At 40.1% G+C, this 26,797-nt stretch overlaps 2 protein-coding genes across 3 annotated transcripts; one reads left to right on the forward strand and one right to left on the reverse strand.

Moving 5' to 3' along the window:
- Positions 1–6,415: 6,415 nt before the first annotated feature.
- Positions 6,416–19,826, reverse strand: SPATA18 (spermatogenesis associated 18). 2 transcript variants are annotated; one of them, XM_056490757.1, is made up of 12 exons: positions 19,418–19,826; positions 17,418–17,523; positions 17,231–17,301; positions 15,739–15,860; positions 13,816–13,950; positions 12,528–13,158; positions 11,382–11,543; positions 10,850–11,025; positions 8,881–9,004; positions 8,478–8,543; positions 7,653–7,692; positions 6,416–7,178 (listed from the first exon to the last, which is right to left on the reverse strand). In XM_056490757.1, exons 1-12 carry the CDS (start codon positions 19,502–19,504, stop codon positions 7,171–7,173), a joined length of 1,728 nt encoding a protein of 575 aa, XP_056346732.1. In that variant the 5' UTR covers positions 19,505–19,826; the 3' UTR covers positions 6,416–7,170. The 2 variants fall into 2 exon arrangements, with proteins under 2 accessions (XP_056346732.1, XP_056346731.1); XM_056490756.1 differs by lacking the exon at positions 6,416–7,178 and having other exon boundaries at positions 7,589–7,692; positions 19,418–19,751.
- Positions 19,808–26,634, forward strand: SGCB (sarcoglycan beta). The gene is made up of 6 exons (XM_056490758.1): positions 19,808–19,863; positions 21,291–21,500; positions 22,298–22,483; positions 22,596–22,787; positions 23,260–23,391; positions 24,202–26,634. The coding sequence occupies exons 1-6, from the start codon at positions 19,840–19,842 to the stop codon at positions 24,403–24,405; spliced, it is 948 nt and encodes a 315-aa protein (XP_056346733.1). The 5' UTR covers positions 19,808–19,839; the 3' UTR covers positions 24,406–26,634.
- The last annotated feature ends 163 nt before the right edge of the window (positions 26,635–26,797 follow it).

A 26,797-nucleotide genomic window follows, 5' to 3' on the forward strand; every position in this document is an offset into this window, starting at 1 on the left:
TGCTCTGTCTCATCTGGGTCCCACAGACTCCAGCACGTCCCTTCCCCATGTGCAGATCCACGGCTGTCCTCCAAAGCCTTCCTTGAGGCGCCTGCCAGCACATTTTTCTACCAAGCACCATCCCTCAGGTTTTGGGGTCACATCTCCTACTGCTGGGCTGCCATAAATCCAGCATTGCCTCCTAAAGCCTCTGGCTGGATGTTTTTTCCCAGGAGATTCTCCTGACCACTGCAAGCATGTGCACACACTGGTTATATCTGCTGCTCCTGCTCAGCCCTTTCTCAATGTGTTTTTGGCCTCCCAAGCTGGGACGAAAACAGGAACAAACTCTGAGGTCTCTCAGGGTGAAAAGCCTCCCCCAGGACCTCCACCAGCTGCTAGTCCTGACCTCTTCATGGGTTAAATGAGCTCTGTTCCTGAACAAGTGGCCCAGACTTCAGGTTGCCCCTCTGGGGGTCAAAGAGGACAGATTTCCTCAGGATTTTGAAGACTGTTGATTATGCAACAGTTTGAGAAATAAGTAGATCTAAACACAACTTGGAGGTACTGCACATGTCTTTCACCACTCTAGATCAGCATTTAAGGCCCCAGCAGGGAAATTAGTATCTTGGACCCCAGGAGGGAATTTCATTTTCCTTTCTCTTTTTTCTTTCTGGCCAACCACTCAGAGGTGTTGTAGCTGCTGCGTCTAAGCTACCAGAACAAGGTCCCTTGCTGCCCACTGCAGGGTCCTGGGGACAGTTTGGGAGTCTCTTAGTACTGAAACTTTCTACTAATTGTTCTTATTGTAGTTAGCAGGAAGGTGGTGGGAAGGCACTAGTTGGCTCAGCAGGGCAAGTGACAGGTGCTGCCCTCCATTCAATCCAAACCTCTCCTTCCTACCACATCAGGGTCAGGCTGCATTTGGCTGAACACACACATGCTAATTGTGCAGTTAATAGGTACAAAGCATTATCTGTATCTTGTCTTTTGTGCACTTGATTAATTGTTCCCAAAGACTGAGGCTTTTCAGACTTTAATTAGGAGGAACAGTTGCCAAAAGTAATTTCTCTCAGGCAACTTTCACCATTTGTTGAAGTATTCATTTATCTGATACTATTCCAAGGGTGGGTTAAAAAAAATATAAGTCAAACACAAAACAAAAGCAGCAACAAAAATCACCCTATAAGAACAGCCCATCTATTCAAATTCTGAGAAATCTCCTAGACAGCAGCTAGCTGGGAAGAGCTGACCTTGTGAAAAATCTCCTGCCCTTGGCCCAGCTGAATCTCCCAAGCAACTTTGTTCCCTGTGTGCACTCCATGATTCAGGGAAATAAGGAGGAAGCTACTTTTTAAGCCTAATCAAAAATAAGGAAAAAAATGTACAACTACCTTCAAGAACATTTAAAGGCCCACATATTTCAGGGGTGACTTAGGAAGGCTCTTAATATAAGAGGCAATCTATCTTTTGATCACATTCCCTCTAATCCTTCCTCCCTGCATTTATTATGCATAGAAATTAATGCATGCAAACACTCATCCATATGCCTGGGTTGTTTTTATTTATATGAGAGGATGGAGCAGTTCTAAGTGCACAATACTCAGGCACAGAGTGATTGATGCTGCACAACAGGAGGTGGATGGGTCTGCAGCCGACTCATGGGAGTAGGGGAGCACAGTCACACCAGGCACTGATAGTGGTAAGGCTGCATTTGCTTTGCAGACACATCACCTGTGAAACCCAGCCCTGCTGCACAAAAGGTAAACTGTTCCTGACCTAAAGATTTTAGTCTGAAAGCCGCACAGTAGATGAACTGTGAAGGAAGAACCATGAAAACAATAACCACATCCTGTGGGTGCACCGAGATTTAGATATACTAATGTATGTAACAGGGTATTTCAGTGACAGAGGCAATCCTGTCCATGCTGACTGCTTGCCTATTACTGGTTGCGCGATTCAGACAACAAGCAATGGCACCAAATAGCCTGGGGAAATCACTAGGGAACAGACTTCAAAGCCCTGGATGGCCCAGGACTTAAATATAAACAGCGCAAATCCAGAATCATGGCAGAAAATATTTTTAGAAGGGAGATTTATTTGTGACAAGTGCCATACATATATTGTGGAGATGCCTATGAAGATCCTTGGAAAATTTAAGAGGTAGGCAAATGCAACTAAGAAAAAAAAAGCATAAGCCATGTCATCAATAAATCAAAAGGCAAGGTTAGGTGACTTATACAATATTTCAATGTTATTTAAACCTCTTGCTGCAAAGCATCAGGTACATAACTTCCATTGTTTTCATGAGGAATTTCTAGCATTTCATTCCTTTAATACTGACAGAGACCTGTCCATTGAATGGTCTCCAATATTTCAACAAGTTTATAGTGATACTCTTCACATTTATCTCTTCTCCAGGCAAAGCGGAGAAGAGTTAAGTAAGATATTTTCCTTTGCATCATCAAGATCCAGGTAGCTACTTTAAAACTTTGTAAGGCTGGTTACTAAAATCTGTTCAGGCAGCTTAATGCAAACAATCACTCTGCAGTAAGTTTTAGCAATAGAGGTCCACACCACCATGATGCTCTATTGCATTCACAGACACCATTGTCACAGTATGTGTGCAAACGGATGTCCAAAGTTCAGCATTTCTAATAGAACCATGCCATTCATATAAAAAGCATTTAGACATCAGGAGTCCACCAAAAATGTGTGGATGAATTAAGTTCTAGGCAGATAAGACTCATCCATTTGAAACAACTGAGTATAATAAAGCTTATGAACTGATCACAGATATTGAGCCACTTCCCACAGGCACACTACAATGGTATGATGATACTGGTAAGTGCATGATACAAAACTCTTGTCAGGCCTTACCCTGAATACTGGGAATCATTTCTAGTCATCTGTACTGAAGAAAGATGGACTGAAACAGAAATATACCTGGAGCCACCCAAAAAGGATAATTAAAGCAATGAAAAACCTCTCGTCAGAGGAGATGAAAAGATTTGGTGGTTTTAGTTCAGAGAAACAAAATCTAGGAGAAAAGATGATTGCTCTCAGCAGTAGGGCAAATACCAAAGGTGGGGAACAAGGACTTCTGAAGATAATCACACTGGCAGAAGAATAAACAGGTATAGCCTGCAAATTAATAAATTTGGGCTGGATTCAGAAGAAAACTAACAAGCATTAGAGAAATGACATTCTGGAACAATATTTCAATTAAAGGTAGGGCATGGTGCTAAACAAACTCTCTTTTAAAACAGTAATTACTTGAAGAATGTAATTGTCCAAACTAGTTGCTGTGACAGCAGCATTCCCTACAGCTGCATCCTGAGGGTTCAGCAGGTGCAATTGACTCTATCTTTGATTAGAAAATAACAGAGGTGCAGCTAAAAGCAGGAAGTATGTTCCTGATTCAAAGACATTGCAGACTTCATTTGAAAAAAACATCTGTTTCAGTCATAGACAAAGGGAATACTGAAGCAACTTGCCAGTCAGCTATCACAACTGACGAATCACACAGAAGATAAAAATTTTGCAAGCTGCCATTTTCTTGAACTAGGTAAGAACGAGAAGTAATTTTAAAAGGACAAATGTTAAGAGTAGTTAATTTTCAATCTGAATTTTAGTTTGGAACTTGTTTTATATATGTATTATGAGAAGATTGGTTAGAATACAAGCAAATAAAAACCATTCACTTTGGAAAGACTCATTAATTTAATTTGGAAAAATTGACCTCTCAATAGGAAAAAAACTAAAATCAAATAGTTTCTCCAATAACGTATTGATAGTGATGTTCATCGTACAACACATATGTCAGGGTTTTCATATTCTTATCAGGCAGCAAGCTTCAAGAGTTCAATCAGGATGTTAATTCTCCATTTGACATCTATTGATACTGCTCCAATCTGTGACTATTATGCCTTTACTGGTAAACCTCACTATGGAAATAGCTTTTAAAACTACAGTTGAAATGAAAACCTGATTTTTCTGTTCTTAAGGCAATAGTGCCATCTCGTGGGAAATATTCAGCTTTGTGTCCTGTGCTGGGCAAAGGAGCCTGAAGCCTTTCTTAGACAAGAAAATGAAATTTTTATATATATTTTTTTCCCTAAGTTGGCTCCCTCAGGTTAACACATAAACTTTCATCTAAAATGCCCACTAGCCGTTTCTAGTCACTATGGTAAGGTTTCATAAGGTTTTTGCTCTGCTCCAAGGTGTTCTATAAACCACAGCTCCTGTTTGGTTACACGTCAAGGAAGCACACATCCTGCATCCTGCCAGGAGGGTTCCACAGGCAGGAGGGAGAGCACCCAGCCCAACTGCAAGCAATGCTACCCTGCATTGTCCAGCAAGACCAGCCTTCCTGACCAAGCCCATGCTGTGAGTCCTTGGCTCTGCTGCACGTGTTAAACACATGCTTCCAGTCACATCTTAACCTTGCTTCTCCTGCCAACATTTTCAGATCATTTTATCTGATTTTGGGCCTCTTCTCCTTTTAATGGCCTTTTCCCTCAGTTTCTGCAGAGTAAAAACAAAAACATCTCACAAGCCAGAGAGCAGCAGAGATCTTTTTACATCTAAAATGCTGTCTGTCAAGTAAACAGTGAGGATGCATCTGGTTTTTCCACAAGCAATAGATCTTCTTTATTTCCCTTTTTAATAATGGGGGTTATGTTTGCCCTTTTCCAGTCCATGTGAGCTTCATGAGACTGCCATGACTTTTCAATTATGATGGACAGTGCCTTAGTCACTTCACTGGCTAGTTCCTGTGGATGTTATTCCTGTACATCTCCATACTGGACTTGTGCACCTTCAGGCTCCTGAGATGTTCTCAAACTCACTCTCTTTCTACAGCAGACAATTCTTCATTCTCCAAATCCTTGATTTCACCTTCTACAACTTTGGCGATGTGGCTGGAGCACTTGCTGGTGAAGACTGAGGCAAAAAAGTCATTGAACAACTCAGTCTTCTCCATGTCGGTAACTAGGTCTCCTGTATCCTTCCTGACAGGACATTTCTTCCTAGTCCTTCTTTTATTGCACCTGAAGGCGCTTTTTCTCTTAGCTATGATGCCATTGGCCAGATTTACTTCTGCTGGTAAATAAGACCAACCGATCCTTGGCTTTTGGGACAATTTCTCTGTGTTTATCCCAGACTACCTTTTCCCGTTTCCATACTCTGTAAGCTACCTGTTTACATTTGTCCAGGAGTTCCTTGTTCATTCATACAGATCTCCTGGTGGTGTTCCCTGATTTCATCTTTGCAGAAATATATTGCTTTTGATCCTGGAGAGACAACCTTTGAGTATCATGTGTCTCTCTTGGGCCCCTCTACCCTGCAGGGCTCTATCCCACAGCACTCTGCCAAGGAGATCCTTGAAGAGACCAAAGTCTGCTTTCCTGAAGTGCAGGGTAGCAAGCTTGCTTCTCACTCTTCTCATTGACTCAAGGATCTCAAACTACACCACTTCATGGCCACTGTGGCTCAGGCTGCCCTTGAGCTTCACATTCCCCACCAGCTGTTCCTTGTTGGTGAGAATGAGGTCTAGCATACACCTCCCCTCACTGGCTCTTCTGTCACTTAGAGAAGGAAGTAATCATCAGTGCATTTCTGGAACCTGCTGAACTGCCTGTGACCTGTGTGCTGTCCCTTCAACAGGCATAAGGGTGGTTGAAGTCCCTCATGACAACCAGGTCTTGCAAGCCTGAGACTGCTCCTACCTGTCTGTAGCAGGCCTCACTGACTCAGTCTTTCTGGCTGCAGCAGTTTCCCACTAATAATGACACCAGTTCCTGCCCTCCCTTTCATGGTGACCCAAAAGCTTTCAGTCAGCTCTTCATCCATGCCCAGGCAGAACTCCATGCACACCAGCTGGTCAACAGACAGGGCAACACCATTGGTCTCCCCTGCCTTTCCTTCATAACGTGCCTTTGCCCTTCCATTCAGCCTTCCAGACACAGGAGCCATTCCACCATTTCTCAGATGCCAATAAGATCATAGCCCTTCAGGCCTGCACATGTCTCTACTCTCTCCTGTTTATTTCCCATCCTACCTGCTTTTTTTAGAATAGAGGATTTAAGCCAGGCCCCTGGTGAAGCTGACTTTCTGCCTAGAGTGGCTGGAATTCTTTGGTGCTGTTCCTTCAGCTGTTCTCCACTGACCTGCACACACTCTTCAGGCTCTGGCCATCTCTTTCTGGCTCAGAAAGCCAACTGGTATGAGTGGGATGGCATGTTATCTCACATCTTATTATTGTTATAGCTTTTCAGGTCTCTCCAATTTTTACATTTAAAATGCAATAAATTTTATTGTATTTTAAGTAAGAGATAACTGGACAGGATTTTCTCACTGTATTCACAATTACTGATCTATTAATATGGTATGAAAGCCCATTAAGTGTGACACTGAAGAGGCCTCAATCAAACATTTCAAGCCTACAAATACTCAGTGGCACACCTTCAAAATACTTCTAGTGTCAAACTCAAATTTTTATAACAATAATTTCTAAGTAAAAATGTATTTAAACAAAGACTATTTACTGCCTTGCTAAACGACACACGTGCCTTTACATACATAAATACATACATAAATGTCAGTAAAGCTCTGGGGATTGCTGGAGTATTGGCAGTTTATGACTGTTCTGTGCAACTTCTGCACTGTAGCTAGAAAATTCAGTTTATCACAAGGATATATTCAAAAGGTTGCTGTGTGAGACTGGCACAACTCACGATTACCGCTACTTTCTAAAACTGTAAATAAGCACCAATTAATTACATTGTTTCCAAGTAACCTCAAAATTCTGCAACATTCACCATTTATGTTATATTAAACATCCTATCAAGATAAACTGCATCATTTGGAATCTGTGGAAAAAAAGCAAACATCCTAGATGCGATAATTCTATCCCCACCTGCAAGATTACATCATGGGTTCCAGAGAGCTTTGCAAATTTTTTCCAAATGTTCCTGTACTGCATGCGCTTTTTTTTCTAGATCAAGAGAGTTTAGTTTCTAAAATTATAAATAAGCCTTCCATAATTCTAAAAACCTCACTGAACACAAACTCCATTTGAAATGACAATTTCCACTCGCATTATTGAGAGATTGGATGTATTTCTGAAGAGAAAAGGCACCAGCAAAGTTGTTGAATCCAGATGGACTGCACAGACAGGAACATGTTCAGTTAGCGCCCTATGGAAGAAAAAGTTACATTTCAGTGCAACTATATTTTCCACATCTCTAAGTTGGTTTGGTTTCAAGATAGGCACACATTCATACTGCCTGAAATCCCTCACTTCACTGTCACCAATTAACCATCTCCTTGGAATTTGAAAGGCGGGAACCAGCAGGTGTGCAGCAGCAAACTGTCTCTTGTGTAGAGAAGGAAGCAAGTTTTACTTACTACAGCACTGGCCACAGTGAAGGCAAGCATCAGAGAGAAACCATGACAGTGGTCCAAGTAGAGTGAAGAAACATGCTCTCCTCCAAGTCAGAAATCTCAGCCTTTTTCACACATAAAAAAAGGGCTACCCAATTTGAAAATAAGACTTGGGAAAATATTTTAAAAATCAAAGATATTCAACATGTTATTTTGTTCCTTTGTTCAATTGTTCAAGGGCTTACTGTGAAAACCATGAGTCACTAGTAACCAGTATGCCCACTTACTCTTGGCCCTTGGTGTTGAAAGACTGCGGCTTCGAGTCACCTGCAACACAAACAGAAAAGGAAAATCAGGTGTGCTAAAGAACTGTACCCAAGAAAGCCACCTGGGGACCCATCAACATTCTGAAAATTTGCACATGTATATATAAAGTGCAGCTCTACTGTTACAAAGTCAAGTTCAACAACTTTCTCATTTTTTCTCACAGCCTACACACATACAAAAAAGTGAGCCTTACCCAAAGACTCTCACATTTTCAATATTCACATTTTAAGTTGAGGGAACCTATGTCTATTTAATAAGATGGGCTAACAATTAGAAAAATATACATTTTTTACAGAAATAATTAAAATGTGTAACCATACCATATGCAGAATTCTGTTAAAGTTTCACATATCTTATTTGTACCATCTGCCCTTTCTGCTCACTCCTTTGATGCATTTATTACATTAGGAGTAAATTTAGGTTAATAATTCCTGAAGGCAGGAACTGTGTGTTGTATATGTACTCCAAAATGACTAAAACACTTCCAGATTATGCAATTATTTATTCAGAAGGGCACTAAAGCAAGGGGAAAAGCATTCCAAGATACACAGTTGATACTTCTGAGAATTTAACTATGATCTATTTCTCATACAGTATCTCTACTGATCATTTATACTAGGCAATAACTATCTGTCAGCTTCACCTCATTCAAGACAGCAAGCAAAGGCATTTGTTCCCAGTGTTAAAATGTACATGTGGCACATCAGCATTTTTAACAGGCTGCCTACATTCCTAGTTAAAATACTTGATGCTGTTAACACTACAAACATTCAGCTGAGGCTTACTTGACCAGGCAGGAGACGACGGCCACAGCTGCAGCTTCTGCTTCTAATTCGACATCTGCGAGCACACTACAAGAGAAGAGTTTGACAAACCTCTTCTGAGAGAGGTTTAATAAAGAAAGAGTCTGCAAGCAGACTTGCCATGCTGGAGACAAGGTTTGAGGACAGAGAGGAAACACACCAAGCTTTCTACTTAGAACAGGCTCTGACAACAATATACATCTGCGTAATTAATATATTAAGAAAAATTGAACTATTCATCCTATATACAGGATGAGACACTAGAACCTAACTGATATTTTATATACTACTCCACCCATATTGGGAACACATAAAAATTTATCTTTTTAAATTTTAAAAACATTGTTGAAATCCACTTAACATATTCCTTTAACAAAATACGTACCGGACCCACTCTTCTAGTGACTACCTCTCCCTTTACGATGACAACATCCCTTTCCAATAGAGCGGGCCAGACATGATAGGCCACAAGGGGAGCTGAGAAATCTGAGTCAAAACTACGATAGTACCTGTTGAAACAAACAGTACAAGAAATGTCTGCGTAGAAGTGCCATAAGTAAGTTTCAAATCATCAGTGCTGATAAAAAGTAGCCACATCTAGTATCTTTCCACATCACAAAAATACATATTCTTTATGTGATCCTGTAAAAGATATGGACTTGGAAATACAGACTTAGCAGAACATACTGTTTACTTACACTGACAGACATTCTAATAAAGCCATCTCACACTTCAGAAGGCCAGCAGACCTTAATTTTTGCATAAGTCCCATACAAGCCAGGGTCCCTGAGTCCACTGACAGACTAAACCTTCTGAGTGGCAATTTGACAGACAGTCATCCCCTCTTCCTGGAATATCTTGCTAAAACAAGCCACTATAAAGGATCTCACAGAAATACTAAACTATAAAGTTACATCCTAGTACCTTATGAGACATGAGGTGACTCAATTAAGGTAAGATCCTCATATATTGATAATGAAACAGTGACATTTTAGCTATGAAAAATTAATTCAAAAGTATATATACTACCATTCTACACCTGGAATATTGGCTAAATAACACATCTGGCTTTATGGATCCAAACTCAGAACAAATACCAAATAACAGAAATTTTTAAAAAACCATGCATCTATACTTCAGCATGTATTACAATAGCAAGTTATATAATACAATGTTGTAATCAGAGGCACAAAGCAAGGCATAGGGTTAAATGAAGTTTGGCTGGCCTTTTATAGAATGCTATCACACATAATAAACAGAGATATTTAAATTCTACAAGTTTTGCTCCATCTCTGTGTACTACATATACATGCTATACATGCAAACATATACATATGCTACATTTATATAGATAGTCAAACAGACAGATGTATGTGTCTCCCACAGCAGCACACCAAAACATATTACATGTGGTTTCTTAAGGCCATACACACCGAGTAGGTGGAGAAAGCACCCCAAGACTATACGTGAGCCTTGGTGACTCTTAATTTAGCCAATAGCTTTGAGTGTCAAAAGCTAACTGTCCTGTATTAGGATAGGATCATTGAGTAGTCCTGTACAACTCTCCTGTTGAGAGTCTACTTCTCTATTTCTCTCCTTGACTTCTCAAGCTCTTCACCACCTGTGTTCCATTTTAAATTATTACTAGAAACCTCCTTAGTGATGTAAGGATTTTTGCTTTTGAGAACAACTTTTTATGACCTATCAATCCCATTAATTTTCTAGACAACACGGAAGCACCCCACAGTTCTCTGCCTGCTAAAAAAGCAGCTTGACCCTATAGAAAAAAGAAAAATTATCTCATGATGTGACTTTTTCTTAAACAAAATTCCCATTTTTAAGAGGCAGATTTGGTTTTGGTCAGCTCTAGACCAGAAGAGATGGGAGCACATTAATATTCGTATGTTGCAGCAGCCACAGCCTGGAGGTTGCAGCAAACATGTTGATGATTCTGGTAATAACACTAACTGTCAGATCTCAGTAAACATGACTTTTCAGAACAGGCCAGTAAGGAGGAACAAACATTTTAAAAATTTTAAAAACATTTAAAAACAAGGCAGATAGAGACTAAACAGGGAAAGCTGATGATAATTTTTTTCTTAAATGATAAATTAAATATGCTCTTGAGACTTAATTTTATTCAGAAAATTGCTCTGCTGCTCACTAAAAATAATTGTTAACGCTTATGTACATGCTGGTATTTATACACTAAGACATACCTAATTCACTACGGGCCAGGGATTTTTTGCCTCAAATTAAAGTTTAGCAATCTTAAACTTTTATATTAATTAGGAAACAAGTAGACTACACAACCTTTAATGGTAAGAGTCTGACTGAATATAAAGATTTCTTACATGCACTTATTGAAAAGCTCTCCATCAACACCAACGGCAATATCAAGAGCAGGAATGAGTGTCTGCATTGAAAAAGCCAAACTGCATATCTCTCGAATCAAAGAGCTGATCACAAGGTAATCAACTTCTGCTGGACATGGAAGCTTTGGGTGTATGTTCATGGAGGAAATGACTTCCTGAAAATAAACATATATGAGTACTTTGCACTTGCTAACAGTTTTAAATATGCCTCTCAGCTTTCTACATTTAAAAATCAGTATAAAATGCTCATAGTAATGTTGCCCTAAACTATTTCAGAAAACAGTAGCTTCAGAAAAAAATGTGCTGCTATAAACAAATAAAACAAGCTATTACTAAGTCATATATATACTAATCCTAGCATTATTATTCTGGAAAGTAAATTGCTACAAGACAAAGTCCATACAGTAAATTTTTCTCCTTCAGGTTACAGTGCATTTCTAGTTCACATGTTCTGAATTTACTAGCTCGTGAAAGAGCTCACCACGTCACTTCCCCACTGTCCTTGACTTACATCGATACAGGCACGAATATCATACAGATCCTTGTGGCAAGCTATATAATCCAGGGCAGCAACTTCAAGTGATGTAACTATGTCGCAGGGATGTACAGCCAAAGTCTCTTTTACACTTACTTTGACCTTCCAGAAGGCCATTTTTGCTGCATGGAAAGATTCCTGCAAACATAAAGAACATTTAGTGAAATACAGGAAACCTGTATTTAATTTAATTTTTATCAGCTGTCTGAGAAAATGAATGTAACCCACTATCATCATAATAAGGAGGAATATAATACACTGCTGTAAAGGAGAAAGTTAACTCATCAGGAAGTAATTCTCTGATTGAGTGTAATTTATCTGCAGAAGATTGAAAAGCTTCCCACCTAACAAGATTCCATCACACACTCATGATCAATGCAATCACATTCAAAGATATCATGAGTTTCATGTGGCAGTATTTTATGTGCCACAGCCTAACCTGTAAGACTGGAACACTTTGTTTGCTGGGAAAAGAGGTTGAATCAGAGAGTATAAACTGAATGACAATTGAAAGAAAAAATCTTCAGTAAGTTAAATGTGCTTGGGAGTACACACATTAAGAGATGTTGCCTCTCTCACACAGGTATGCATTATACCATTTTTATTAAAAAAAAAGATTCAATAAAGAAAAAATGAAAACGACTTTCTTCAAACTGAGTTCATGGTAAATATGGGGTATCTAGGTGGTTTCAAGGGAGACAATTAAAACTAAAAAATCACATAGCTACAAGCATAAGGAAAGCATGATATGGAAAGATTTTTAGCTTTGTGGTGTTGTAGTATTTGATGCAGCATTCCCAAAAAATTTTTTCTAACTTAGGCAATGTTGATCACTGCAGGTATCATCTACTTTTCAAACCAAATCAGTCTTTCTTTTAGTACTGGTATGATAAATTATTGACCCTGTTCCAATCTTGGGATAGGTCAGGTAGGACCCTACACTGAGAGTTCAATGTAGAAGTGTGAGGGGAAGAAAAATCAAAATTAAAAAAGGAAGAAAGCTTTTCTTCTCTGCACTCAACAGAAATGCTAATTTACCCACAATTTAATCCAATGCAGACACAGTGTTTTACAACATATGTCTAGCTTGTAAAATAAGAAGAAATACTATTTGTTTCTCACCACAGCTGCAATGTATATTATCCTCTGCACCACCTCCATGTTACAGACGTATGGTCTCAAAATTGCTTCTGCATCCAAGCGCTCTTTAGCGTAAATGAAGTTAAAGCGAGCTATGAGGCAGGCTCGACGCGAAGCACACGCCCGCCTGGTCTGGCAAGGTGACCAGGTCTTCACGGAAACGCAGGGCTTGGGAACGCAGTGATTGGAAATGCAGGGCTTGGGAATGCAGGGCTTGGGAACGCAGTGATCGGGATGGCAGTGATCGGGATGGCAGTGATCGGGATGGCAGTGATCAGGATGGCAGTGATCGGGATGGCAGTGATCGGGACGGCAGTGATCGGGATGGCAGTGATCAGGATGGCAGTGATCAGAAGCGCAGTGATCAGAAGCGCAGTGATCGGAATCGCAGTGATCGGAATCGCAGTGATCGGAATCACAGTGATCGGATGCGCAGTGATCGGATGCGCAGTGATCGGAAACACAGTGATCGGAAATGCAGGGCTTGGAAATGCAGGGCTTGGAAATGCAGGGCTTGGGAGCACAGGGCTTGGAAATGCAGGGCTTGGGAATGCAGGGCTTGGGAACGCAGGGCTTGGGAACGCAGCACGGAGGAGAGCACCTCCCGGAAAGCCTAAGACACAAATGCAAAGAAACTTCATGTCACTTTACCATCCCCAGGTGTTTTTCCCTAAGGAGGATTTGTCAATGTAATTGTTACGAGGGTAAGGTGAGATTTTGAGCCAACATAATATTAAAGAAGCTGCAGCTGGTTAGTCTAATATGAAGGCATTTTCATCAATATGTTTTATGGGCTAAAGCATAAATGGTAAAAGTAAAGTAATTCCTAAAGCATGTGTAGCCAAGTACTTTGTTCCTAGGAAACACACTTTTAGCTAGTAATATTTTGGACATTTATTCCTCTTTCAGTACCGCTGAAGAGTACTGCTGCAGTCAAACAAGTGAAAATTAAACACTGTACAATTAGAGGGCAGAACTTTTTATAAGAGGACTCATCAACAAAAAAGTCTCTTTTTATTCCATACAGTTGCTCTCTATGTATTTTGTAAAGCTTCATTATATGCTGTTTCGTCTGAAACTTAACATAGTTGCTTTAAAATAAAATATTTGGGCACTAGAAGAAATCTTCGAAAGAGTTTATATTCCTTCATAACAAAGTAAAAAAAGCTTAGCTTTTGTTTATACTTCAATTTCAAAGGAGGAGTAAATTCATGCTACCTAACATGACCGATTTCTATGATGCAGGGACTTCTCTGAGTAAGGTCTCTACCTTCTCTGGAGAGCAGCCTTTTGGGCATCCAGAAGAGCCATCTCATCCCGCAAATGTCGAAGCCGATGGTCACAGTCACACATGTGATGGAATTTCTTCAAGTTGTTGCACCCTCCAAGACGGGAAGCCCTCAGACTTAATCACACAGAACAGTCAGTCACAGGATGTCTTATCAATGTAAACTATCTATCAATTAATCCTCATCATCGAACAGGAGCAGAAAAAAAAGGAAAATTATTGAGCAAGCTCCTCATGTTTGCAGAATAATTTCAGCATGCTTTCCTTATGCTGAAATACAGGAAAAATCAAGAGTTTAAAAACAGGGGAAACAAAGCAAAGCCTTGATCTTATTTTAAATTGTATAAATGTATTGTGGCAAGAGAGTGGATATAGCACTCTGTGCTATAGGAAAAATCACTGGTGATTTTTAACATTTGGTGTCCTTACACTAGCTCAGATGATTGGGTCTAAAATAAACTAATTTTTTTTTCATGTTTAAGATGTTAACTAAGCCAACTTAGTTTTCTTTCCTACAGATTAAAAACTTAGGTATTTTCTTCTATCAGGTTCTTGGGCTCTTTTCCTTGCTGTAATATATTAGTCAGTCAAAGGATATCACAGATGTTATTCAAGTCATAGCAAAACCTAACAATTCCTCTCCTGCTGTCCCCAAAAGGAGTGGCAGACAACCAGTGAAGCAAGTTTATCTTCTGTCCTTCACTCTTACTTAATATTAAAAGCTATCTCAACATCTCAGCTTTCTCTCCAAACATCAGTATTACTGTAGCTTTCCACTTACCAAAAGTGGAAGGAAAAAACAAAAAATATGTTTTCTATTTATTTTGAAGGTATTCACTCCAGCTTTCCTTTTTTTTACTGGAGGACCCTGGTGAGATTTCTGGGGACCTGAGCTAATGAAAGCTCTAACACTTATCAATTGACAAGATTCCTGTTCCATCTTTTTCAGGAGCAGGCTGACTGAGACACCTACAGGTAATAAGGCCAGCAACATCTGCTAAGAGTTCCAACAACAATATCTGCTCAGTTCTATCCTTAGTCAGCTCCTTCAGGAAAGACTTCTAGCAGGAATAGTAGTAAAAGAGGACTAAAGAATTCTACTATAAAGGACAACGGGTAAAGAAAAGCAGATTTGGGAAGATGAGCTCTAGAAATAGGTATGTGGAAAATCCAAACTGATATTCTTGGAATCACTTAGTAAGGGCATGAAATTACATCGCTTAATGTACTGACCCAAGAGTTGTGAACATTCATTGTTCTCATGCTAACACGATGCATGATAACCTATATGCCACTTGGAGCTACCTCTTTAACGGCCCTGGAACTGGTAATAACTTCACAAATTTGTATGTGAAGCAATTTACCAATTTTTATATTATAGTGCTCGACAAAATATGTTTTATGCAACTAGGCAAAAACCGTTCAGGCCTAGTCACTTATCTGGAAATCCAACTATCTTCATCCATCTTATGACAGTGGATTTTATCTCCTTGGATATCTACGTATCAATTACATTGCATAATTAATTGTGACGTTGTAAGTCCTTTAATAAATGTTATACTATATCTACTCAATTGATATTTTATTTAGGGTTTGCTCAGTGTTCAACATTTCATAGACTGTAACTCCACATGGGATTGTGATGGACTATACGAAATCTTTTTATGTAGAATACTGGCATGTTTTCCAACACCTCTGCCAGAAGCAAAACCTACCAAGTCAATTTATGAATGTGGGTGTGACTGTATCATTTGTACCCCACTTTGGATACAGGCACACGCGATACAGAGCCTAGATGCATTTTTAAACTCTGGTTTTAGGCCAGAAATTATAGATGTCAAGGGAAAAATGTGGCTTATTGAAAAATAAAAATCAAACAAAAGGAATTGCAGTTTCTTTCCCTACTCTCGCTCAATCTCGTTGATCTCTATCTGAGTTGAAGTTAGTTTGTCCTCCAGCTGTTGCAGTCGACAATGTGTTGGATTGCAGGTCAAATCTCTCAGCTGTAGTTCACGCCCAGTTGAATCCTACCAGGAAATGAAGTCAGACTGCTTGAATGTTCCACCTTACAGATTCCCTCAGCAAAGTACTATAGCATTATGGGCAGATGTATTTCTAAATATTTCAGAAACAACCATCTCTAAAGAAACTGAGAACAAAAACAGTTGCATTCTCTGCAAGATGTAAGCAATACCTTTCAAGCACACCAAACAAAGATTCAATTATATTAAAAAAAAATATTCACTTATTTTATATCTCATGGTAGAAATTATGGAAGGTCTGCATATGCAAATTTACTGCGTGAATCATCAGAACAAAGCATTTTGCAGATGTGTTGCACAGTTGGTTTTTCTCAGTCAACTTCTGATTGACTACATCACCAACTGAAGTAAACTTTCTGGGAATTAATGTACATAAAATAAGATAAAAAGTTATTAGAACACAGGAGGCAAGTATTGTCATTCCAGAAAGCACACTACTACACATGCAGCTGCCTTTAACAGGCCATAGAATGTCCTGATAGTACTGGAATTAAATAAGTCATTGTGCAACAGGTTTTGCTTTAAATTTGAATATCACATCCAACGACAAATCTGTAACTGGTACGCTTGGTGTACTGTCGTTTAATAACACTGTTTTTGGCAGAACCCCACTCCTGCATTATACTAGACTCTGACTCTTAAGGGATACCACTTTTTATTTGCCCTATTTTAATTGTGAGAGATTTTGACAGAGCAGATCTGAGCAAAGAATATGGAAACATCACTGTCAAATCTCAGGATCTTGAAGATCTTCCCCTAGTCTGAATTAGCCAACTCTCTTATTTTCTTTCAAAACAGAAAGTCTCAATATCTCTGCCTTTTCTGCCAAACTGTTAGTGTTACAACCCCTTCAGTAAATACCAAATACATATGAACTCCAAATATCATGGCAGGAGCATGGTGGTATCACAACATGCATGAGCACTTCTTTTTAACACTTCATTAGATAATATAATGTTAAGATATTCTTAGCCTTTTTTCTTAAAAAAATAAATAAAAGAAGCTCACAGATTAATGCATGGAATTCATGCACACCTTCAGCTTACACATGTATTTTCACAGTGTTATTTTTTTCTAAATGAGATATGGCATAAATACTTCTTTGATGTCTCTTCAAATGTAAACACAGGAAATCTTTATCTAGAAAAGGAAAGCTGTATAATAACATAGAATTCTTATACAAAGCAAATTTCACCACAATAGCGTGGTTATCTCCATAGGTGTCTCCACAAGCAACTAATATTTCATTAAGTAAAATCTGAGAGGGAGGCTAATACTAACAGAAAATCATTAAAGCTCTTCTGCAGGTATAAATTCACATAGTTTTACTCCCTTAAAATAAGTTTCTTACACACCGGAGGGCGGTTTACACGTCCTGAAACATCACCTACGCTTGACAGGTGAAGGCTTTTAGTTGGACGATTACCTAAGAAAACACATACATTAAGAAATGGTGAGAATTCTTACAGAAAGAGCCAGAGTTGGAAAAAATGCCACATGCGAAACGTGTGTAATTAGTAATTAGACAAGGCATTGATTTACCTTTTTGAGATGTTTCACTGAGAATTGAGTAGAGCTGCTTCTGAATCTCATTGTTCAGGTCTAATATTTCAAAGCATCGGTCCATATTTTCACCACTGGAATTCGTCTGTAAAATTAATGTGCGTTACTACATCTGTGTGGGCTTTCTTACTTAGAGTTATTCTTGTTACAATCATGGCATTTCCCCCCCTGCCCCCTGCCATAATTACATCTTCCCAACCTTTTCTTACTGGATCCATTAGAATACTCGTTTTTTAAAGTTCACATTTTTAATAGGCAAATGAACAAGACACCAGGTCAATTCACTACTTGAGAAAACGTACTCCTTTTCCATCATAAAGAGGCTGCAACCACAAGCATGTCTAAAAGAAGAATCATAGAAATTGTGAATCTGAGTTAAAATCTTCCAACAGTTATTAAAATAATAATCTAGCAGATTGTTGGATTTAAAAACATAGTCCAAAATCTGATTTTCCATTTTAGCTGAAATAATACATACAAAGCTCTGATTTGCTTTGTCAGTAATCACCTGAAGCCTCCATGCAATTTCACCTGATTTTTAAGAGTTATTACAAACTGAAGCATATACTACTGAAGGGGCAAAACCCCTTATGTCTAGGAAAACTATATCACTTTCAGCAAATGAAATTTTGAAAATTGTCCAGGATACTACTGCACCTACCAGGAGAATACACACTTTTTACCTTATCTGAAACCTGTGTATCACCTTCCACATAGATAACCCTCGAGGTCTTCAGTTTTAATGACTCCGTATGGTTTTTACAAGCTTCCAAAACAGCTGAAATTCCTCCCCATGCCCCTATCTGTGTTCTGATTGCTGCAACAGGCTTTCCTCGGGCCTCGGGGAGCACAGTCAACCTGCTCACCTCCACAAGAACACGGCTGCTAAGTGCATTTTTCCAGCTCATTACAGCAACATAACATGGTGTTTCTATCTGCCAGCTCCTCTTTTCCTGCAACAGCAGCCTGAAACTGTTCATCTTCATTTCCCAAGACCTGAAAGACTATTCCCAACCAACTTGTGACAGAGAGGTCAACCCCCACTGCTGCTCAGCCCTCCTAAGGTCTACCTCCACCATCCATTTACAAGATTTTGAAATGCATGGCACGGTTCCTCCTCTGACCTCCACTGTGTCAGTAGCTTTTCCAGCTACTCTCAAACTCCTTAAAACTGTCCTTTGCCGTGAATCCTGCAGAAAGTTATACTGGCTATGTAACTGCAACTCCTGTCCAACCACGAAGTAAAAGAAAATACGGGATTTCCCCTGAAAACGCGGCATCTCTTCTCTCACCAACCACAGCACACAGTAGCTGCTGTGCACCCTGCACCCTGAAGGTGCAGAAACCTGGGGATGCAGGAACGAAAACTCTCTTAAGGTTTTCCACTGAGCAGAGTCACGGCTGTTAATTCTTACGTTCCTTCGCCTCATCTTTCCCTAATTTTACACCTTCTCTACTGCTTCCACTGTTTCACCTACTCAGTTTCCTGTTACCCTCTGCAGACTTCTCCTCATACCCGAAACTCTTCCCTCGCCCTTCTGAAGCCCTACGGCGGCCGTGCTGCCTGGCAGGAGCCTCCCATCTCTAACAGGTTTCCCCAGCCAGAAGAGCTGGGATGCTGGATAACCCCTTCTCACTTTCAGCACCCTTTTCCCTCACGTTCTCCTGCCCGCTCCTGGGCCGCAGCCGATTCCTTCGGAGCGCAACCCCACTGCGGTCCTTCCACCGGCCGCTTTTACTCCAACGCTCTCTTCTGTTCTAAACGCAGCCAGCATCGCTCAAATCCCACTTTTAACCTCCGACCCTTCTTTTCAGGGGACCTTGTCATGGACAAAAAGCCAAAAAACCGAAGCCGTGAGTGCTTCAAAGGTGCTAAAACTGCGCTAACCGGGCGCGCGTGAGGGGCAGTGTCTCAAACCGGCGTGTGGAACGCCGAGCGCCGCCCGCTGCCTCCGGTCCCGAGCAGCGGCAGGACCCACCTCGTAGTCGCGCTGCCATTTCTCCAGCTTCTCCTGCAGCTCCCGGACGCTCTTCGAGCCCACCAGACTCCTTAAGTCCCTAGCCATGGTCGGATGTCAGATGTCAGCTCGCTCGCAGGGGCGCAGCGCTAACCCTCCTGTCCTTCCGGGAGCTCTCCTCGGGCGGCGCAGGTGTAACAGAGATGGTAGAGGCAGTCCGGCCCCCTTGCCCTGGGCTTGGCCGCGCCCGAGGCCCTTTCCAGCCGCGGTGGTGACGGGAGGGCCGGCGCGGCGGTGGCGGTGCCACGGTAACGCAGCGGCGATGGCCCGCGGCCGCCAGGCGGCGCTGCTGGGTAACGCCAGCGGGCGCGGGCCGCAGGGAGCCGGCCCGCGGAGCGGCACCAGGGGGCGCCCGCGGCCCCTGCGCAGCGGCGGCGGGGAAGATGGCGGCGGCCGCCCCCGAGCAGGTCCGTCCGCGGCGGGACGCGGGCACGGGGCGGCGGCGGCGCCGTCCCGCCGGGGCCGGGGAGGAGCGGGGAGCAGGCGGCCCGGCCCACGGTGCTGCTTGCGGAGGGGGTGCTCGGGCGGGGGCGCCATTTTCGCGGCGGTGGGCGAGGCTGGGGTCTCGGAGCGCTGCGGCCGGGGAGGCGAGAAAAGCGCTCGGGCGGCGCTTGACGCCCCGTGCCCGGCGGTGTCCGGGCAGGACGGGCTCGGCCGTGCCGGGAGGAGGCGGCTCGAGCCTGCTGTCGTGCCCGCAGGCGGGTGTGTGTCTGTGACGGACAGCAGTACTCGGTGCCCTGGAGTGTGAGGCGCCTGGCGCTGGGGCGGTGAGGGGCCGCCGCCGCGCGGGCCGGGGCGCTCGGCACTGAACGGGGCCGGGGGCGGCGGGTGCCTGCGGGGTCTGGTGTGAGTTCTGCAGGGTCACAGAACATCTCCCAGGCACCAAACCTCCATAAACGCGCGCAGGTCGAGCACCTTTCTCAACACCTTCTCTTACTAGTTCTTCAGCAGCAGAAGAAAACACGGTATTGCTAATCGTTATATTAGTGTAGACATGAGCAAGTGCAGTTACTTAAGGTGTAGCTTTAGGATTCATTTCAAGTGGACAAACTTAATTCCGTTCAAAAGTTCCTTCTTTGAAGATGTGAATCCCTAAATAGCAAACTGTTCTATTCAAGGGAAGTGGAACAACATTTTGGCCAGCTACAAAAATACATTAAAGGTTTATTTTCACTATGAATATGTACAAGAGTCTTCTCTTTTAATTTGTTACATTGACAGGATATCCTTTACAATCTCATAACTTCAGATTATTACGTGAAAGCTATTCTGGCCAAGTTCATCATGCCAGGTTTGAAGCCTCACAGTGTCTTTCTCAGTCCTGCATACAACAACAGGAGTTGAATGCAAACCTTGTGCTGTCAAACTAATAAAAAACTGTACCCAGCACACTCTCTTTGAATAGTCACTCAGAGTCTATCACACATGAGCATGGAAGGAACTAAAATCTTGTTTATTGGCAGATGACCTGCAGGATTATGTCCTGTATCATCCCTGAGAGGTAAAAACTTGATTAATTTCTTGGTAGCTGGTTTGTTTTAGTTTTTTAATGGTAACTATGTAATTAATAATTCCTATCTGCCATGATAAAAATGAGATATAAAGCCATATATTGTCTGAAAGTATCTGGATTTTAAATTTAGTCATTGTGTTAGCAGAGGGTGCTGTGGTTCTAAGTGTGTATTCTGACAGCAGGGTAGCAGACTGAAATCTAATACTGAACACAATATCCAATATATTCCACTAGTCAACTGACATATTTTGCATATGTATGTGTGTGTTATTGTAGGCAATTTACATGCCTTTTAAAGCTAACCCATGCCTTGTGTTACAGCAAAGTTCTAATGGTCCAGTGAAGAAGTCTATGCGAGAGAAGGCAGTGGAACGCAGGAATGTTAACAAGGAGCACAACAGTAACTTCAAAGCAGGATACATTCCAATTGATGAAGACCGTCTCCATAAGACAGGGTTACGAGGCAGGAAAGGCAACTTGGCCATATGTGTGATTGTTGTTCTTTTCATTTTGGCCGTCATCAATCTGATTGTGAGTATAATGGCTATAGTGTAAGCAACATTAGGTCATATTTCATTCTGACAGTTCAGTAGAAAAAAAAACCAACAAACTTTTCCAGTATGACTGAGGACTTAAAATGTACTGAAGGAGATTCTGATTTTCCTCCTTTCTTTTTAGTTCTTTTGTAGTCTGAGCAAGATTAGATGGAAGTAAGTAATGGTGTAAGTTCAGGCATGGGTATTTCGGTTATCACCGTCACCCCATGAGAGTTATTAGTACATATGCATTCAGCATCCATGGCATATAAACTATGGTTATATTTTACATTACAGAGCTGTATGTGAACACTTGGAATTAACCAGCCACTACACTTTAAAGCTTTACTGTTCTAATTACCACATTTTTATTGCTTGATCAATGAGAAGTAGTAAATTATTTTTCATCATTGCACATCCATGTGTGAGGGTGCCTTCTTGCAGTTCAACGTTAAGGATATTCGAAGCTGAACTGTTCAGGAAATTTGTTTAGTCAGTGATTACCCTTAAACAGAAAAAAGATGTAGTTATAGATTTGATTTAATATTTTATATATATATATAAATCATTTTAGTTACTGTTTCAAATAAGTCTAAAAATAATTTTAAGTGCTTTTCATAATTAAATGTATTATGATGTTTTCAGTAGGAATAGACTAAAGTAAACACACTTAAAGCTCACTTAAATACTGGCATTAATAATTGTTGAAATAAAACTTCTAATTAATACAATAATTCTGGTAGTGAGATCTGACCAATCTACATAATCTTTGAAAATGTGTTTCTCTTTTAGATTACCCTGGTTATCTGGGCAGTGATAAGAATTGGTCCCAATGGTTGTGACAGTATGGAATTCCATGAGAGTGGCTTGTTGCGGTTTAAGCAGGTGTCTGACATGGGTGTTATACATCCCTTATATAAAAGCACTGTAGGAGGGAGACGGAATGAAGACTTGGTGATCACTGGGAATAATCAGCCAGTAAGTTACGCCATGAATTGGAAGTTTGTGAGCAACACTAGAGAATTACACTCACATTGCTAATAAATGTTACATTTGAAATATCATTAATTTCATATTTTTGTTTCTGAAGATTGTATTTCAGCAAGGAACAACCAAGCTTAGTGTGGAAAAAGACAAAACTTCTATTACCAGCGATATTGGCATGGAATTTGTTGACCCACGAACACAAAATACTTTGTTCAGCACTGACTATGAAACTCATGAGTTTCATCTGCCAAATGGAGTTAAAATCTTGAATGTACAAAAGGCATCTACAGAGAGGGTATGTCTCTTTTATTTTTTTAAGTAATAAGAATACAGCCCATTGTTTGTGTAACAGTAGAGTAGGGTGAGTGGTTTTATAGAGGGTTAAGTGTGCCTTTGAAATCATGTTGCAGAAAAAACACGCACAACTATTAATATAGGAGGAACAGACTAAGTGAAAATGGAGGGGTAAGTTTACATAATCTGTTTTAACAGGAAGCATGTATTTGGTACAAGTATATCCCCTAAAATTGTCATATGAATTTTTATTTTTATACAAAAAATGAATTTTACATACCATCCAAAATTCAGTAATCCTGTTGTGAAATTGAATGTGGAAAGTAACAAATATGCAGAAGCTAATCACAGAAGGGCAAAAAGTACATTCAATTGCATAGCAGTACTATTAAGGTAATTAAAGTTACTCAGACAAACACAAGTGGCACATTTTCACTAATCTGTAATACAGGGTTTTTTTGTTATGTTCTTAGATTACCAGCAATGCAACCAGTGATCTAAACATAAAGGTTGATGGTCGTGCCATTGTCCGGGGAAATGAAGGTGTTTTTATCACAGGCAAGACAATTGAGTTTCGAATGGGTGGAAACATGGAACTTAAAGCAGTAAGTATTTCAAATCAAAGCAATTTTTTAACAGCTTAGTTTCAAATATAGGCTGATAGTAAACTGATGTAGCTTTATATAGTTTCAAATTTTATATAAATTACTCATGCATAAAAGTCAGTATATTTAGTAGGATTTAAATAGATGGTTTATTACTTTGCTGTAAAGTAGTGGTTGAGTAGCTTTAGGTAACATTTATTTACTGTTAAGACACCAAAAACCTACTATGCAGTTAAAGCTAAGCTACTGGCCTCTGTACTGGCATGAATAACAAAGGGAGTTAATCTCCCCTGGAAGCTTAACCAAGTTGGCAACCTTTGCCAGAAGAGCAAAGCATATAGTTTGGAGCATTACCTTCTGTGCTGCTGCTGTAAGACTCACTAGCAGTCCTTTAAGATTTTTGGAGATTAAGATGGCAGTATATATGAAACGATGGAAAAGAAGGATAAAAATAGAGGTATATGCACTTTCAAGTGTGAATGAATTTCATGTATGAACTCAAACACTGGTTCCTGTTTCATGTCCATATTTTACATTGCGAAGTCACCCTACTGTTGTCTTTCTCAATATCGATCCAGCACTGGAATAGCAAAGTATTGCTGACTATAGTAAAGAAATCCATATTGCTATAATTTTAATTTAAAAATTAAACATATGTATACATACCTTTTTTTATTATTGTTGATTCCACAGCCATCCTAGAAATGTTATTTATCCATTAAACCAACTTGTCCTTCTCAAAACCAATCTGCCTTATTTACATTAGAAGTTCAAATTCTACAACTTGTTTTTTTTTTCTCTTCTAAATAGGAAAACAGCATCATCCTGAACGGAACTGTGATGGTCAGCCCATCACGACTGCCAAGTTCTTCTTACGGGGAGCAGTTCAATAACGGCAACTGGCTGCGCTTCAAGCTCTGCATGTGTGCGGACGGGACGCTGTTCAAGGTTCAGGTGACAGGGCATAACATGGGCTGTCAGACCTCTGTCAACCCGTGTGGAGCCACACACTGAAACAGACTGCTGCTGGGACAGGTCTCATTTGTGTTTACATAGATTTGTATGAAGTAATTGCATGCCTTCAAGGGTTTCTTTTTTTACAGCAGTTTATACTAACATTTCTTACATAGTATTTTTAAGGAAGGGCTGTTATGGTCAGCAGGATTAGGTCATCATCCTGTCAGCTGCAGTAGTGGCACTGAATCAGTAAGCTTTCAGTGTACATGCCTACTGAAGTACCATCTCAAATTTGGATCAGTAGAATATATGTAAAGAACATAATCTTGGCAACAACTCTACAGCCTGCACTTGTCTCTGGAGGAGGTTTTTGTCTTGTGTCCCAAGACATTGAAGACTGCTGAAAACACAACTGCAGTCTGAAGTATTTCAAAGGAATGTCAACTTTTTGTTGGAAATAGATTTTCCTAAGACGGCTGAAGTGGCAGACCTTTCTTGTTGATACATTGATTTACTGCAAACTTGGGTGGTTTACCAGATGTGTACTGAGAGGGGTAATGGCAGATTCACTTTAAAATATTGCATTATTTCTGACATGTATTCTCATGTTGTTAAAAAAATTACGTTACCATGAATAATATTTGCAAAGTAATATGGAAATTAATATGGAAATGTAACTTGAATTTTGAAGTAGTCTTGCGGTTATTGAAGTGTTGCTTGAACTTCCATTCTGTCTGTGCAGTTAATGCATTCTGCAGTTGCTAAATTTATGTGAAGTACTTACAAAACGTGTTTATATTAGAAGTACATTTTTAAAGATGTACTTACAACTTGCTAACTACCCAAAAATAATGTTTTCCTGGGTGCTCTGATGTTAACAGTGTCTGAGTCCATTACTCAATAGGTAATAATCTAAGTATAGCTATTGCAGCAGTGCCTAAGGTCAGATCTCTCCTTCCCCATAAATGTCAGTACTGATGCATTACTGAGAACATCGGAATTAAATTCTGAAGTTAAAATGCAGGTCTGTAATTCTAAATGTGGTGGTAGGACATCAGGGTAAATATATGTGTATCATAATTAGTCAACACTGAAACTATGCTGAACTGGGGTCTATTACAGCCTTCCAACTGCTTTTGCAGCAGTGAGGTGGTTTGTGCTAAAAACAGAACAGCTATTTATAAGATTCCTTCTTTCCCCACCCAATGTATTTCTTCAGTTTAAAATAGTTTTGTTTTGCAGTAGCATCAAGTAACCTTAATATTGGAGCCCTCAAAGTGACATACAACAGCTTTTTGAAAAGTTTTTTGATAAGCACACACTTCTTTACCTAAAAGTTGTGTGAGTTTTACACATTAACTTCAGAACTGATTATTTGTTACAGGAAGGTAAACTATCTACCCCTGTTTTACAGTGCTCAAAGTATATAGGATTCCATAAAACACAAATCGGCTCCTGCTGAACAAGAAATTCATATCTAAGGTCCCAATTTCGGAATTCTGGAAGGCTGTAAGCACTCATGCAGAATGTGCATTACAGCACATGGGGGAGGTCAGAGGAGTCATATTTCCCCCACTGCTCAAAGGCAAAGCCAGATTTTGATGCTCAAAAGCAACCAGGTTGTTGGGATTTTGGGGCTGGACAGCAGTGGAGCTGTTCTGACAAAATCAGAATAAGCAGAATATAATGTAGCAAAAAACATTGAGTTCTCACATTAAAGATTATGGGGAAGTACTAACATTTTGCATACTACCTTCATGGACCTTATACTTTCATCACTTATAGTTACTAAACACTTTAACATGCATTTTGCTGCTTTACACCCGTCTTTGCTGCTAAGCAGAGCCTGTTAGTATTTGTTACAGTTAAGAGGAGGAAATAAACTAACATTTTTAGATTTTCACTCTCATGCTAATAGAAGTTTGTCACTTTATTTTTATGTATAAAAATGCAAACACATCCTAAAAATATAGAGAGCAGTATCCTGAAAGCTGAAGTACATCCTGAAAATGGCAGATACTGCCTTGGTCAAGTAGGTTATACATATATTAGAGCTCCTCTCTGATTAATACTGACATCCTATATGCTAGTGTTGGATTCTTGGAATTATCAAGAGTTCTTTTTAAAATACAGTGTGCAGTGTAGAGCTGAAAGATTTGTCACAAAGGTACACTTAAATCATGATCTGCAGAATTGTTTCTGAAGTGTGGATTTTTTTATCAAAATGTAGCAAAACAAATCATAACAATACCAAATGAAATAAATTATCAAATTTGGTAGTCACTATGTATTGTTAATATATTTTATATTTATATTTATATTACACAGTTTGAGAAACGGCACCACACATGCCTTCTGTTGAGCATTTATTTGTTTATCTTCTAACTGCCTAAGGTACATTTTTCTGTTTGTATTTAAAACACTGAGTAGAACACTGTTTATTTCAGTC

This window comes from Oenanthe melanoleuca, chromosome 4, assembly GCF_029582105.1.
Source record: "Oenanthe melanoleuca isolate GR-GAL-2019-014 chromosome 4, OMel1.0, whole genome shotgun sequence".
Taxonomy (NCBI): Eukaryota; Metazoa; Chordata; class Aves; order Passeriformes; family Muscicapidae; genus Oenanthe; species Oenanthe melanoleuca.

Bases quoted from the DNA above. Each gene is read 5' to 3' on its own strand.
- SGCB (XM_056490758.1), top strand. From the start codon at position 19,840: ATGGCGGCGGCCGCCCCCGAGCAG. The intron at 22,484-22,595 runs GTAAGTTACGCC...TTGTTTCTGAAG, and splicing joins TCACTGGGAATAATCAGCCA to ATTGTATTTCAGCAAGGAAC. The intron at 22,788-23,259 runs GTATGTCTCTTT...TTATGTTCTTAG, and splicing joins AAAAGGCATCTACAGAGAGG to ATTACCAGCAATGCAACCAG.
- SPATA18 (XM_056490756.1), bottom strand. From the start codon at position 19,504: ATGGCTAGGGACTTAAGGAGTCTGGTGGGCTCGAAGAGCGTCCGGGAG. The intron at 13,951-15,738 runs GTAGGGAAAGAA...TGTGTGATTAAG, and splicing joins ATCAACGAGATTGAGCGAGA to TCTGAGGGCTTCCCGTCTTG. The intron at 11,544-12,527 runs GTGAGAAACAAA...TTATGTTTGCAG, and splicing joins TAATATACATTGCAGCTGTG to GAATCTTTCCATGCAGCAAA.